Source organism: Condylostylus longicornis, unplaced genomic scaffold, assembly GCF_029603195.1.
Source record: "Condylostylus longicornis isolate FDR11 unplaced genomic scaffold, ASM2960319v2 ptg000038l, whole genome shotgun sequence".
NCBI classification, from domain to species: Eukaryota; Metazoa; Arthropoda; class Insecta; order Diptera; family Dolichopodidae; genus Condylostylus; species Condylostylus longicornis.
In genome coordinates, this window is record NW_026578007.1 from 13,481,059 (window position 1) to 13,497,352 (window position 16,294).

Below are 16,294 nucleotides of genomic sequence, written 5' to 3' on the forward strand. Positions count from 1 at the left end.
TTATTCGAGCATATTTATAACAAAATGATAATTAATTTTTTTTAATTTCTCTCAATTAATTTTTAAGTAAAATTAAATTATTCTTCTTCAAAATAAATTAAACAATTTAAATTTTCTCATTCTTTTCAACCTATATGTGTATTATAGTAAAATATAACAAAAATATTAAAAAATATTAAAAAAAAAAACATTATCTTTAATTATCCTTTATACTTTTATATAAAATCCTACCGTTATGATTATTAAATTTATCTAACAATTTTATTAGATTTTATCTATTCTATTATATTTTGTTTTTTTTTTTTGTTTTGTTATTATATTCAATTATTGAGTTACCCACTGAGATCAACCATAACTAAATAATGAAAATATAGTGTAGTTGTAGTAGTAGTACTAGTAGTAGTTGTACTATTAGATATTTAATAGGTTGACCATAAATATTGTGTCAAAGTGTATAACGTATATTTAAAAATATTGAAAAATTAAACTATATGTACAGTATAAAATTGAAAACAAAAAAAAAAAAAATAACTAATAAATAATTTAAATCGGTGAAAAAAATTATTATAGTTCGTGCCAGGATAAAATTTCCTGCTCTCTATAAAATAACAAGGTCAAATGATTCCATTAATTATCTAATATACTTACACCTATTTTATATGCCAGTATACATACCAGCATAATACTCGTATATGTAGGTGTTTTTGCAATAAAAAAAATTATTCAAATATTCAAAATTATTCTAAATTTTTTTCTCGTATTTTATTTTTAATAAAAATTCAATAAAAATTTAATTGGTAGCATGGAACAATACATTTTTTTTTTTCTATTTTTTTTGGAAATTGTATAACATTAAACAGAATTTTTGAAAGTTTAGAGTTAATTAGCATTTTAGAAAAAAAAAAAAAAAATTTTTTAATTTTTTGAAAGTTGATAATTTTTAAATTTAATTTAAAAAGTTTTAAATTACGTTTCAAATTATCTATTTTTTGTAAAAATAATGGAATTTTTTAAAAATTTAATTAACAAATTGTTATAAATTGTAAATGTGAACAAAATTGAGAATATTCGCTCGTAAAACAAAAAAAAAATAATTAAAAATAAAATTCATATGAATTTGAAAATCAATATCTGAAATGTTATACTCGTAGTATTGTAATATACAAGTATGAAACAAATGTCAAGATCGATTTAAAATTCATATTTTTTTCGATTATACAAAATGTAAAGAAAGTCTTTTCAAAATGAAAAAATTTTAAAAAATTTACTTTCAGTCTTTAATAAGTTGCATGGCATGCATTGATTTTGATTTTTTTTTGTAAATGTCAGTTTATTAATCCTTTATAGAACCTAATTGCGTTAAAATAATTTTCTAATGGAGAAACCACAAAAGAAAAGGGACAAAAACGAAGAAGTTCGACATATCACAATGTAAATAAAGTCTTTTCAAAATTAGTTTTTTTAATTTAATATTAGGAAAAAAAATAAAATGCAGCTACAATTGTTAAATTTAATACTTTACGTGGTAGCCCGTAGATTTGGAACAGCCCAAAGTCATCGTTTTATAGAAGAAGTCAATTTTTCCATATCAATTTAATCCGAAATTTTGGACAATTCTTCTATAATATGTTTTATACGGTCACTTTTGGATTTTAGTATACTTTTCGCCAAACTTTACTTCAAGTGGGCCCAAAAATTCTCAATTGGATTGAGGTCTGGACTTTAGGGGAGTGTTTCGAACACTTTTGGGCAGTCATGAAGCAAACAGCTTCTTACCAAATAAGATTTATACTGCAAGCGGTTATACCAATAGAATTTATAATAACCAACAAGACCAAATTTTTCGACTTTGTTTACCAGGTTCGTTTTTAAAATGTCTAGATATTGTTGCTTATCTACATGACCATCTTTAAAAAACAAGTTTAACACCCCGCGACAACATATACAACTCCAAAACATTACAGATAATTTTCCAAATTTAACGATTGGTATAATATTTTTGTTGTTTGGAGCCTATAACGGATTTCCTCACACTAGTTGATCCTTGCTTGTTATATAGCATAATTTTAAATTCATCACAGAATATAACATCGTTGCAATAACGTTCTGATTCATCCTTATAAGTTTCGGCAAAACAAATATTATACCAATCATTAAATTTGGAAAATTATTTGTAATGTTTTGGAGTTGTATATGTTGTCGCGGGGTGTTAAACTTGTTTTTTAAAGATGGTCATGTAGATAAGCAACAATATCTAGACATTTTAAAAACGAACCTGGTAAACAAAGTCGAAAAATTTGGTCTTGTTGGTTATTATAAATTCTATTGGTATAACCGCTTGCAGTATAAATCTTATTTGGTAAGAAGCTGTTTGCTTCATGACTGCCCAAAAGTGTTCGAAACACTCCCCTAAAGTCCAGACCTCAATCCAATTGAGAATTTTTGGGCCCACTTGAAGTAAAGTTTGGCGAAAAGTATACTAAAATCCAAAAGTGACCGTATAAAACATATTATAGAAGAATTGTCCAAAATTTCGGATTAAATTGATATGGAAAAATTGACTTCTTCTATAAAACGATGACTTTGGGCTGTTCCAAATCTACGGGCTACCACGTAAAGTATTAAATTTAACAATTGTAGCTGCATTTTATTTTTTTTCCTAATATTAAATTAAAAAAACTAATTTTGAAAAGACTTTATTTACATTGTGATATGTCGAACTTCTTCGTTTTTGTCCCTTTTCTTTTGTGGTTTCTCCATTAGAAAATTATTTTAACGCAATTAGGTTCTATAAAGGATTAATAAACTGACATTTACAAAAAAAAATCAAAATCAATGCATGCCATGCAACTTATTAAAGACTGAAAGTAAATTTTTTAAAATATTTTCATTTTGAAAAGACTTTCTTTACATTTTGTATCTAAGTATGTCATTTGTTTCAAATCTAAAACATGTGTACATTTTTGATAAAATATTTAATTTAAAGAAAAAAATAAACTATTTCTAGTACAAACTTGCTAAAGTATTTAAAAATTTGCCATATTTAAAAGTTCGATCGAACATATATTCGATTACTAACATAAGTTCGATTACTAACAAAATTAACTACTTAAATCTCTTCTTTCAATTTTTTGTTGAATTTTTCATCTACATATTCTATAACATAAAACAATATTCACACAATATTTTTGTTCAATATTCATACAGAATTGTTCAAAAATTTTTAATCTTAAAATATTGAAATTTATCAAATTCAAAAACATGTGTTCCAACTGTTTGAATTCAAGAAATATGAAATTTTATAAATATAAAAATTTTGTCTTAATTTCCTCAAAAATCTTTAAAATATAAAGATGTCTGTCTGCCTTATATATGATCAAAACTGTATTTGTATTTAATTGTGACATTTAATTGGCATTTATTTTTATGTATATTTAAAATACTACTCATACAATACTAATTTATGTTTACTACAGTCATAAATTCAAATTGTAGCAGATTGACTCTGTAAATTTTTAATATTAATTATAAAAATATATATACTTATAAATATACAAAAATTGAAAAATTATTTTAAATGAACCGGATATCTCATATTATATGTATACTCATTTACAACATAACAACAATATTCATCAAAATTCTGAATATGTATATGTATGAAGCAACTCTATGTATACAAGTATGATTGCTCAAATTTTCTTACTATATAGAACATTAAATTTTTCGTGTATAAATTACAAAATTTCTTATCCAACAGATTTATATAGTAATATAATGATTAATTTAGAAATAATTTCAAAAAAAAAAATTTAAATATATATATATATATATATATTATGCATATATCAGAATTACATATCATATATTATGTAAGTATTGTAGTTATGGAATTCTTACATTATTATTATTAAAAGCACCCAATAAGAATTTAAAAATAATTTAACTATATATATTGACGCAAAGCGGTGAAAATCAAAAAAATAATCATGATACCGTAATAAAAACGAATCTCATATTGAATATCAATTATTTATGAATATATTTTTTTTGGTAGGGAGACTCAAATTTTATGCAATACTATAATAAAATAATAGTAAAACTATTAAAATATAAGTTAATAGGAAATTATTTAACCAAAAATAAGAATGTTAATCCTATCCTACTTATTTTTTTTTTTAATAATTTATTTCAATTCGTCGCCTCAAAACCACCATATTTTATTAAAATTATACACTTAATTTGTTATGAACTTCCTCACATACCTTTAGAAAACGTAAAATTATACTGTATACGCGAAAAATATTGTTACCTTTATTTTTTTTTTTTGTAAACCTACCTGGTATTATCTATATTACGAAATCAAAATTAATAAAATTAAATAATAAATTTTGTATTGTGTATTTTTTCATCAAAATTTATTCAAAATTAATAATTTAATATTGATAATTCAAAAATAATAAAGAATTATTTAATAAGAATCTAAAAGCATATAAAAATATTATTAAATTAAATTAGAACATTTAAATTTTAATTATATTATTGTATAGAAACGCTAGTAAGGTTTTAAATTTTCTGATCTCAACTTCAGAATTGATTTTTTTATAAATTTCATTATATTTTTTACGTTGGTTTCCTCTACAGAAATAATATTGTTTTGTTAATTCTAGTTACGCACATTTTAGGTGAATAGAATTCAAAAGTGAGTGCTACCAAATTTATTTTTATTAATCTAATCCGGTACTGATTGTTGGCGGTTCTTATACAAAAACTTTCTAAATATTAAAATTATATATTTAATTTTAGATTCAACGTCAATACAAAATAATGACTCATTATAAATTAAATATAAAAAGTGGTAAAACATTAGTAGTGATTTTTTTAAAAGCCAAAATTACCAGTTATAAAAAATAGTAGTTATATTTAAAGTAGCACATTTCATTTATATAAGCAAACGTGTCAAAACTCATATGAATTTTGAGATGGCAAATTTAAAAGTAAATTAATTGATCTTATACTACTTGATATTTCCATATCGACAACTATTCAAATCATGATTTCCCCTAAGAATTTTACTTCTTATACAATGACATTATATATGACATAAAATATATGAAAATCTATCTAAAAAAAAAGTATGTAATAATGCAAGTCTATCCAAGTGTTTTAATATTTGTCCTTACTTTTGTTTGTTTTTTACTTTCACATCTTACACAAAAAGATATGGCTATATTAGACGTAATCGACCAACATTAACCCAATAAACTTTACAGCCCAGTAAATTTTTTCTAATAAATTTACCTAACCCAACTATTATTGTCCTTTTCTGTTGCATGATTGCGCTTGACATATAATGTATGTAATTTTTTTATTCGTACCATTCTCACATAACGCATATTTTATTTATTTTACGATACTTTTCCCAAACAAAGTTTGAAATGTATAAATAGTTCAAATTCTAATTTTCTTTTCTTAATATAGAAAATTTTAAATTTCAAACCATACGTTATAGGAGAACGGAAAGCCGTACAGGAAAACAATCTCTTATTGAAAAAAAACAAATGTCCTCTTGTCTATAAAATTTCAAAAAAGATACAATTTTTTTCTCCCTTACCCCATTTGAGAGAACATTAGCAACTTCTACCACTTGATTTTAGAGTCAAACATCAATTTTACAGGTCATTAAGTTATTAACAAGGCGGTGACCATTCTTCCGTAGTTTCTTCTTCATATACTAAATATTCAAAATTATTGATATTTATTTTTAATTTTTGTGGGTATACGATTTTGAATTTTATGGATTAATTGCCATATTGTATATTAGGCTATATAATATTAAGTACAATTATTATAGTGACCCCTGAGAAGAAGTTGAACACGAAGTTCTTCGGTTAAAGGACCGGTGCCATAACCACTGTACCATTGGTCAGATTGGAGTTGTATCTTAAAGAATAGATCCTTTTTACAGAAAAATTCAGAGAGGACAAACGGAGACTCTAAAAACAATAAGCTCATATTTTCTAAAATAAAAAAAAAAAAACAATTTTGTGTATATATGCGAAAAAGTTACCAAAAATGAATAGAACATTACTAAAAAAATAATTTAGAATTCTAATGGTTCATCCGTATAGCGAACTTTACATAAAATAACAACCGAAAAAAAATTCTATATAAATTTTTTTTTTATTGCAAAAAAAAAAAAATATTTGGTTTTTTATAACTTGGCCATGACCATCCTCGATTTTTGCATGTTTTTCATTTTTTCTTCTCTCTTTATATTTTTCTGTAATATTGTCTACAAAATCTATTTTGAATTTTTATTTCTTCTTCTTCATTTAGTAACTAAAACATAAAAGTGTACAATATGTACAAAATCTTGGTTAATTCTAATAACAAAAAATTAAAATTCTACTCATATTTTAATTGAAGAAAATAATAAAACAAAAAAAAAATTTTAACATAACGCAAAATTAAATATTGTTAAAAGAGTTAAAAAATTGTTAAAATTTAAAAGAATTGTAAGTTCTCATCAATTCTCAACAAAATTAAGCTTTTCATTGTTAACAAAAAACTTGCACACGTTCATTACAAACACGTACTTTTTAGATTTCGTACATAGATAAATTTTTACTCCGTGAACTCTAAAATGTCCAAAAAAGGTCTTTAACCTGCACGTTTTTTTTTTGGAAATAAATAGAATAGAAAAACAATTAAAAGAAAAATTTCTATATAATTCATTTGTTTCTCTATTTATGAACTTTCTATATACAAAATTTTTTTTTCTAATTGTTAAAAGTTGTAAAAAAAATAAGGCTAACAAATTTTAAAATTTAAATTTACAATTAATTGTATGTAAATTTTGTTTTTTTTTTTTGTATTTTTAATCTAAAATAAATTACAGATTTTTCTTTTATATTGAAGCCCATTTTAATGTTATATGAGTTCAAGCCTATAATAAAAAAATTAAATATTTACACATAAGTATTAAAAATTACTGCAATAAATTAGAACATGAAGAGTTGATCAGTTGATTGTTTTATTAAATTTATTACAATTCATAAATAATTTTTTAATAAATCATAAAAATTATCACATAATTATAATGTTTTTATGTAAGTATATACAGTCGATCTAATAATTTCTTTGTACATAAACATGTAAAACAAGAATAGATATTGTTGGCTCTGCCAACTCTGTGATACCCGTACAAATTAATGATTTTAAGTATTGAAGTAAAATGACATACAGTTTTATACAACCTCTTGAATTTTTATAGATGTCAAGTATTATTTTGTACATATACGGTTGTCACCATACAAACTCATCGAATCTAAAATAGTTTTACCAAAAATAATGGCCACATCATCAAATTTTTTATTCAAAATTTTACCTTTGTAACTTTAACAGTTTTGCAACTATGATCAATTTATGAAGTTTTATGGAAGGTACCACAAGCAATCGAGAAATTTCAACAGCTTTTACTAAATATAACAACCGCTTGCTCAAATATTTAAAATTCCTTTATTGTTTGCTGAATAATTTCTGAGACATGGCCAAATAACTTTTAAAATTGTATGATAGCTATCGCAAGCGCTTATGCCATTTCAACAGCTTACATCGAATATACTTGCCATTTTACCATATTTGTTTTGGCAAAGTTCCTTCGAATATACGGGTATAATTAAAATGAAAAAGCGTTGATGTTATGCGATATTGGATTGGTAGTGATTAATACATAAAAAATTGTGTATAAATGAATGAAGAACTTTTTATTGGAAAGCTCCTATACATAACTAAAATTGGTAAGGAGTCATTAGCCGAATTCTTGTACGTGGTTATAAAACTCTTAAAATCATTTGAATTTTAATTGGATCTGGTAGTGTTGCGTTAAAAGATCGGTAATTAAAATCTACGGTTTTTTCTTATTTTATTATTTAATAAAGGGTAGAATCTCAAAAACAATTGCAGCTTTTATTAATTTCTTGCAATTTGATTTAACTTTTATGATTAGAATGAGGCACGTTAGCTCTAACAATTTCAAAAGAAAATGCTTTTCTTCAAGACTTTTTTCAATATTATAATTATATTTTTTTTAAGAAAATTGTAAGTGATCCTTATTATTATATTAACATGTGCACAAAAAAATTTTGAAATCGACTGTATATTATAATATGTTACATACACATAAAAAGTGTATAATTTATAACAAAAGAAAATGTTATTATTACATATAAATTTTATAAAAAAAAAAATTATTAAATTTAATATTCAAAACATGATAAATAATAAATTTTAAATAACATTATATTAAAAGTGGCGAATTGTTTTCAAATTTTGACTCATTGATAATTAAATTCTTTAAGATTATGGGTAGGGAATAAATGAATGAATGAAGGCCCAAGGAAGAGGAAGAAACAATTGAACAATTTATTGTTATATTAAATCTAATTATGAATTTAATTTATTAGAATATTGTTTTGTTGAATTTTTTTTTTTATAAACTTAAATGTTTGCTGCTCGTGCCAACACTCCCCGAATAAGGTAAAACGGAAATATATAAGGAGAGAAAAAATTATTTTGTGTAATAATTATGTACTTTATTGTTTTCACTCACTTACATAATTTGAGTTCATTACTTACATAATTCAAATAAAGCATAATTTTTTCTAATTACTTTTATTTTTCTAAAATTTTATTGAAAATTTTTAATCTCCTGTAATATTTTATTGAAATGGAGAAAATTATATATTGTGCTATACTCGTATTTATTCCATTTTTGTATATATAAATAATTTATATTTTTATTGATTCCCTATATACAATTGCAATTTTTCCCAGTACTACAACAGTAACTTTACTATATGATTTTATCAAGAAATGTACTTATTCTAATTTATGACTTGGCTTTTGATAGCATCTCTTAAAACTTAAATTTAAAATATTTGTAAAATAGATTATTCACTTGTTATTTATATCTATCGTTTCCTTTCTTTTTCACTCTTAAGTGGAGTATAGGGCTATAGTATGATTTCATAATAGAATCATACTCAGTTTCTTTATAATCATTGGGATAGCTAAGCGGGTCACTTAGACTGCCGTAGCTTCTTCCGTTATTTAATAACCATTAATTTAAAATATTCTCATATGATCAATTAATCGATACCGACAGAGGCGGATCTACAATATATGCAAAGAAAGCGTTTGCAATGGGCGCAGATCACAGGGCGTCATTGAAAAATTAAAATAAAAAATGTTAGTTATCTAAAAAAAAAAAAGAAATATTTCCGTTACGTGTTTTGCATGTACCAATATATAAACGTTGCGAAACAAGAAGCTGAAAATTGAATGCGAAACTTTAATTCTACGACTAATATTGTATTCAGTAAGATAAAGTTACAAGTACAAGAAAATAATTTATTATGCGGAATATTATTATGCGCTAAACCTGAAGAATTCGTACCGCAGTTTAATATCAGATGATTGATCCTTTAATAATTACATAAACTACTGCCTATATATTAAATTAAAAACTAAAATTGAGATGAAGCAAATATTTGCATCCTTTATAATTCTCAAAAATTTTAGAATCTTTTATATGCACTGAACATTTCATTCTTATATACAATACTCAACATGTATTCTTATGTATAAAATCATTATTTGGTTCAAGGTCTCTACCTTATTATTTTATAAATGATTTTATTGTCATGTGCATAGTACAATGACTATGTTTTTTTACAAAAATTTTTAATATTTTCTGAATTTAAAAAATAAATGATTTTTAATATCTGTACGACTACATTTTTTTTTGTTTCTATTTAAAAATATAATGTAGATTATAAAAATTTGAAGTCATTAAGTTGTCAAAAAAGAAATCACCATTATTTCATATAAAGTCTAACCATTAATCTTTTCTAAATACTTTTTTTTTACAAAAAAGAAATTTTATTTTATTTATGTTTGAATTTTTTTTTTGTTTTTTTTGTTTTTATGATTTAAAATTCAAAAACCTCATAATTTTTTAAAATAATAAATTAAAATGATGTGGTTATTTGCCCACTTGCCCATTTTTTTTCTTTTTCTTAAATATTTTATTTTGAAATTTAACAGAAACGCATTAAAAATGAATTGTTATTTCTGTGTTTTTTTTTAAATGAACATTAAAAAATGCTGAGAACAACGAAATTGAAAAAATCAAATTTTAATGCATAAAGATAACAAATCAATTTACCGTTAAAATAAAACACAAAATTTAATTGTTTAATGTTAATGAACTTCACAATAGAAATTGGCAACATTATAGTGGTCTTAAACAATTTTAAAATGCTATAATTATTACCAACATAATTTTCATTGAAATTTCATTTGCAATACTGTGAGAATTTGTAAAATACTTCTTACAAAATATTTAAGATTGCATATTTAGCTACGGATATACTCTATTATATAAAAGAATTCTGCCAACTACCATTTTCACCGACAAGATGAATAAAAGCTGAATAAAAAGATGAATATAGGAACTCAAAATTTCGAAAATAATTTAACCATGAGTTCTTTTGCAGATTTTACCGATAAATAACAAAAATTAAAAATTTTCAAAACATTATATTAGCAGGATGGTCATAAATTTCAGGATTTATGAATTAGAATTGCCAGGCTATTCAACTCAATACCTATAAATTTGGCTTATTTTAATTATTTAAAATTTAAGTATTCAAATTAAATATTTTTGTCTCATTTTTCGTTTTTAAAAATTAATCAATGAACATTTGGAATATATCATGTTTAAAAGATGCTATTGGTAATCACATGAAGAAACCAAATTTTGAACAAAAAAATTTTAAATATCGGCCAAATAAATTTTTTAATAATTTCTTAAGAAAAGGAAAAAGACATTAAAAAATAATTTTTAACTTATAACCAAAGAAAAACACCATTCACACAATACATTCACACACACATTTGCAAAACATATTTTTTTTTTATTTAATTATGATTTATTATGAATTCATTATGATATCTTTTTTTTTAGAAAATCAAGAGAAAATTTCTCTCTTAGTTTTTTTTAAATTGCCAATAAAAGAGATAAAAGAAAATCAGAGATGCCGTTTTAGCAATTTTGATTAAGCAAAATACTGGAGAAAAATTTTTAAAACTTCAGCTATGTAAAAAGAGAAAAACGAGCAGACTTTTTTAATAAACCAGCAATAGAGTCTTGACTTGTTACAAAAGAGAACTTCCCCTATGAGATGTGAAAACTCTTCTTGAATTTTGAAAATCCTATTTTAAATCAATTCGAATAATTAGATTTTAGCGGATTTCTTGGTTCTAAAATTTATACAAATAATAAGAGAATTTTTATAGATATATAGCGACATTTTTTTTTTTCTTTTGCTACGGCAACACTGTAAAAAATATTTAAGAACAGATTTTATTATTAATTTTATTTTTCTTAAATTTTTTGTTTTTGTTTAAATTTATTTAATTTTTTTCTTTTTATATCTTTTTCAGAAAACATTTCAAAGTTCAGAGGCACCAACTATTAAAACAACAGATGGCGCTATATATGTTTGTCTAATGCGTAAGTGTATATAATGTTTTTATTATTAAAGAAAATTAAATGTTTGTGTATATATAATATAATAATAGCTTATTTTTTTTTTTATATTTATTGTTTGTTTTTATGAATCGTAAAAATTGTATAATGGATTATTATATACATATATATACATATATATATATTTAAGAGAAACTATAGAAACTAAAAACAAATATAAAATGAAAATTTTTGAAAAAATAAAATATAGTCTGAAATATTTTTGTTTTTACAATCTTAAATAAAAAATTTACACTTTCATTAGTTATTTAATTCTTATTTATTAAATAAGATTATTAAAGAAACTTTAAAAGAATTGGTATCTTATGTTACAGAATGCACACGTTGCATATACAGAGATGCTTCTTTTCTTGACTTTCTATGACTTTTTATATACAGTAGTTGCTTGTTCAAAAATTGCTGCGTTTAATTTAGAAATCTATACATTGAGGTTTGTGACGTTTGCATCATGATAGCCTGTGATTTTTAACTATATAACTTACCATTACCATGCATTTAACATACTAAGCAATTACCGTAATAACTTTGATTTAATAAATTAACTATTAATATAAATTAAAGATCTTCTTCTATAATTAAGGATCCTTCTAACTATTAATAATATAAATTAAGGATCTTCGATGTGTGTGTTTTAAGAAACTTGAAAGTTCATTTGAAAATTAACAACAAATTACTTACAATCTGAATCAAACAATATATATTTTATATTTTGGGGATATCTGGTACTATTGATCTTCTTAAAATGAGCCTTAAATGATCTTCTTAAATGAAAAATAATCTAATATCTATTTAATAATTAATTTACATATTTTACAATTTAATGTACATTTACCAGTTATATTATAATTTAAAATTATTGTTTCTTTTAATAATATTATTCGTGCAATTTCGTATATCAGCAAGTAAAAGTGTCCGAACTGCCTCACAAAACTCAAATTCAATAATTTTATTATTTTTGAACGCAAATATTATTTCTGAACGCAGAATATTTATTATGTACAGTCAAATTTTCAGTTCGAAACGGAAATTTCCTAACTTGACTAGCAAAACTTCCGATTAATCGTTTTCTCCAACATTTGTATATGAAAAATTTTCCTTGTATAATATGAAAATTTAAACGAATACAAATGAAAACTTCCATAATATAGAATTTAATATTTCAAAAATTTAATTTACATTTTCCCAAAATTATGATTATTTTAAATTAAAACCTTTTAACTTTGGTATTCATATAAAATCAAAATCACTTCAATAACATACCATCATTCATATAGGGTATTAATTTAAACAATAAAAATTTTATTTACTCATTATTTAAAAATTATACTGTTCTCACTCTCAAATTTCCTTTTATATTAAATCTCATTTAATTCACAATAGAAAATGTTTTCCATGTAAATTTACAATCGTTTAAAATAACTGCGCTAGGCTAAAAAAAAAAAAATTCCTTTTATAAGTTAAATATTTTTTTTTTTTCCTCTTGTTCTCTTAGAATAAATTTTGTGTTTCACAAGTGTTTTAACATTAACATTTAACTTTTTTTTTTGTTAACGGAATTTTTTAAAAGCTTTTCATTTATTTTTTCTGATTTTTTTTTTCTGTAAAGAGCATATCATATCTTTAATATCTTTAATAAAATATGACTGGTATAAAAAATGCAAAAAAAAAAGAAAACAGAAAAATCTGTTAAATTTTATGGAAAATAAAAATTAAGAATTCTCACACTTTTTTTGCATACCTTATTCTCCATAATTTTTATATATATTGTATATGTATGTGTAATTTCATATTCATACCATTTAAATATAATTTTGGCATTTAAATTTTTTTTTTGTTATACAAAAGTTTGGTATATACCTAGTGTGTATAACATTCTATATACAATTTTACAATCATATTTAACTTAAAATGATTTTAATATAAAATTTTTGTTGTTTTCCTATGAATTTTTAAATTTTTGTTTTTAAAAAACACTTAAGGGATAACTTCTTTTAGGGCATATATAAATTTGTTTCATTCACAATATTCAGTATAACTGAACTTTTTATACTCGCGAATCCTTTTTTGTTCCTCTCTTTATATTTCGTCTTCTATATATGGATGAGAAACAACTTTTCCTTTTTTTCTTATTTGATGGTTTTTTTCCTTAATTTTCCTTCCGTAATAAAAGTGAGAGGGAAGGGGTGAAAAAAAAAGAACCTTTTTATTGCTATTTTTTCCTTTTTGGCATTTTATTATTTTGTTTTATCTTTTATATACCTTTTTGTACCATCAGGTACAATTTCTCTCATACTTTTTTTATTTTGTTAACTATGAGTTTATAAAATTTAATTTTTATGTTGTTATACGAATATAATTTGGAAAATTTTCTCTCTCGCATTAATAAAATACTAAATTTTTTAATAAAAATGTTAAAAGGTATTATAAAATAGGAAATTTATAATTGTATGATGTGCGGTTAAAGTTTAGAATTTCTTATAGAAAGAAATGAAAAGCCAAATTATTAAGATAAAAATTTATTTGAAAAGTCTTGAACAATAACAATTATCACAAATAGCTTGCTAATAATAAATAATGAAAAAAAGAAGTTGAAGCGAAAATCCAGTGAAAAACTTGATTTAATTCCAGTAGCCGATTACTAACCAAGATAATTGCATACGTCATAATTTTTAAATAGAAATGATGGAAAGAAAGGGATTTAAATTGGTTTAAAACTTATAAAATTTAAAAAGTTAGTGAAAATTTTCTTAAATATTTTGTATTCAGTTAACAATTCAAATTCTACTCCTAAAATCATCCATTTTAATATTGAAATATTGAGAATGCAAAATTTTAGTCTGTATGTAGCAAATTCTTTATCCTTAATCTATCAAATAATAACGAAGATCTCAGATTTCTTTAGTTTTTACTAAACAAAACCTACTGACTATGAAGCAATTCTGAAACAATCACGGCAAATTCCATTAGACAAAAGCAAATTTATATAATCGGCTATATAGCAAATATTTATTATATGAAGCACCATCCTACACGATTCCAAAGGTTGAAAACGAATTCTACCAATGATAGTCCATAATATCAATCTATATGCAAAACTTTAATAAAATTAAATAATCATTTAACGCGAAACGTAAGTAAAAGTCTTCAAAATTTTATTTAGAAATAATAATGAGCTAAGTTAAGCTAAGAATTATTAGAAAACATTGAAAGTATAAGAGAATATTATCTAATTACAATTTAAATTTTTAAACATGACTAACATATGCTTAAGCTTTAACAATATATTTTCATTAGAGCATTAATTTATGTGTCATATTATATAAAATGTTAAAAAAGTTGGCAACACCATTCAAAATAAAACTGAGTTATTGAAAAAATTATTCCCAATAATGTTTTGTTCGAAACTAAATAAAATTATCACCCTCCAAAACTTTAAATTCCTAATATGCAATCGAAAATTTTTTAAGCCACCTGTGTAATATTTTAAAGACAAAAAAAAAAATATGTTTTTTCTCTTTTAATAAAAAGCAATTTTTTTTTTGTTTTTAATATCGAATTCAATTTATAAATAATCCTTATGTTTATTAATATTTAATGATAAAAATCTGTGCCTGCCTGTTTCCCTGCTTGCTATTTTCTTATAGGTTATACACCAATATTACAATTTTTAAGCTTCTTGTATTATAAGGACGCATACAATAATAAAATCTTTACTTTTCTTTTTTTGTTAGTAACAAATTTTGTATTTATATATTTGCATTTATTTGCATGTATTCGAGACAATTTTTCAAAAAAAGGAAAAAAAAAAACAGAAACCATAAGAAAAAAAAGGTTGATTTTTAGCCATTCATTGAATAAAAAACAAAACCAAAATGAAAAATAAAAGAATAACAGTGGCATCGTAGAGGAAAAACACGTAATTGTTTGACCTTTTGATGAGGGTGTTAAATATGTTTGGTTGCTTTTAAAAGTGTTAGTGATAACCACAACAACAATTATTGTTTTTTGTTATTGTTTCTTGTGTTTTGTAATTCATTCCGGTTACAATTTTTTTGTTTTTTCACCCAAGGACTCCAGGTTAAAATTTATACTATTAAAAGAAAAATTGAAAATTCAAAAGAAAATATAAAGGAGCATTATAGTTATTTCTTTTCTTGTTTTTCTTCTTCTTGTTTTTTTTATATTTTCATAATTTACAGTTGCAAAACGATAAAATAAAAATATCAGGATATTTAATAAAATTTTTTTTAACTAAATATAAAATGAAAATTTTCCTTTTTCTTTTTCTTTGTTTCTTGTGCTTCAGTTTTGCTTTTTTTCACAAATCATCATAACTTTTAGAATCTAGAAAAATATTATTAAAATGAAAAGAGGAAAAAGAAAGAAAAAAATACCTAATAACTTTTATTCGTTGGTTTAATTTCCCACTTAAATTTTTTCATTGATGTTCGAGGAACAAGAAAGAAATAAAGAAAGAAAAAAAAAAAACAGAGAAAAATAATTTTATTAATGTTCAAGGACAATTTAAGGATTCCATTTTATTTTCTCTTATTTTTGGTTTTTATATTCGCGCTCCTTTTTTCATTATTAATTTTAAATGAGATTTAAGTATGCATATATTTTATATATATACGAGTATATATATATATATATGTATGTAGAGAGAAAATTTTATTA

General features: G+C 22.9%; 1 protein-coding gene across 1 annotated transcript in view; it reads left to right on the forward strand.

The window, feature by feature from the left end:
• The window catches only part of LOC129608962 (uncharacterized), an 84,348-nt gene that overhangs the window by 37,731 nt on the left and 30,323 nt on the right, over window positions 1-16,294 (forward strand). Inside the window, exon 2 of the mRNA XM_055520768.1 lies at window positions 11,512-11,581. Within this exon, the coding sequence (XP_055376743.1) occupies window positions 11,512-11,581 (70 nt within the window). The remainder of the gene's footprint in view (window positions 1-11,511; window positions 11,582-16,294) is intronic.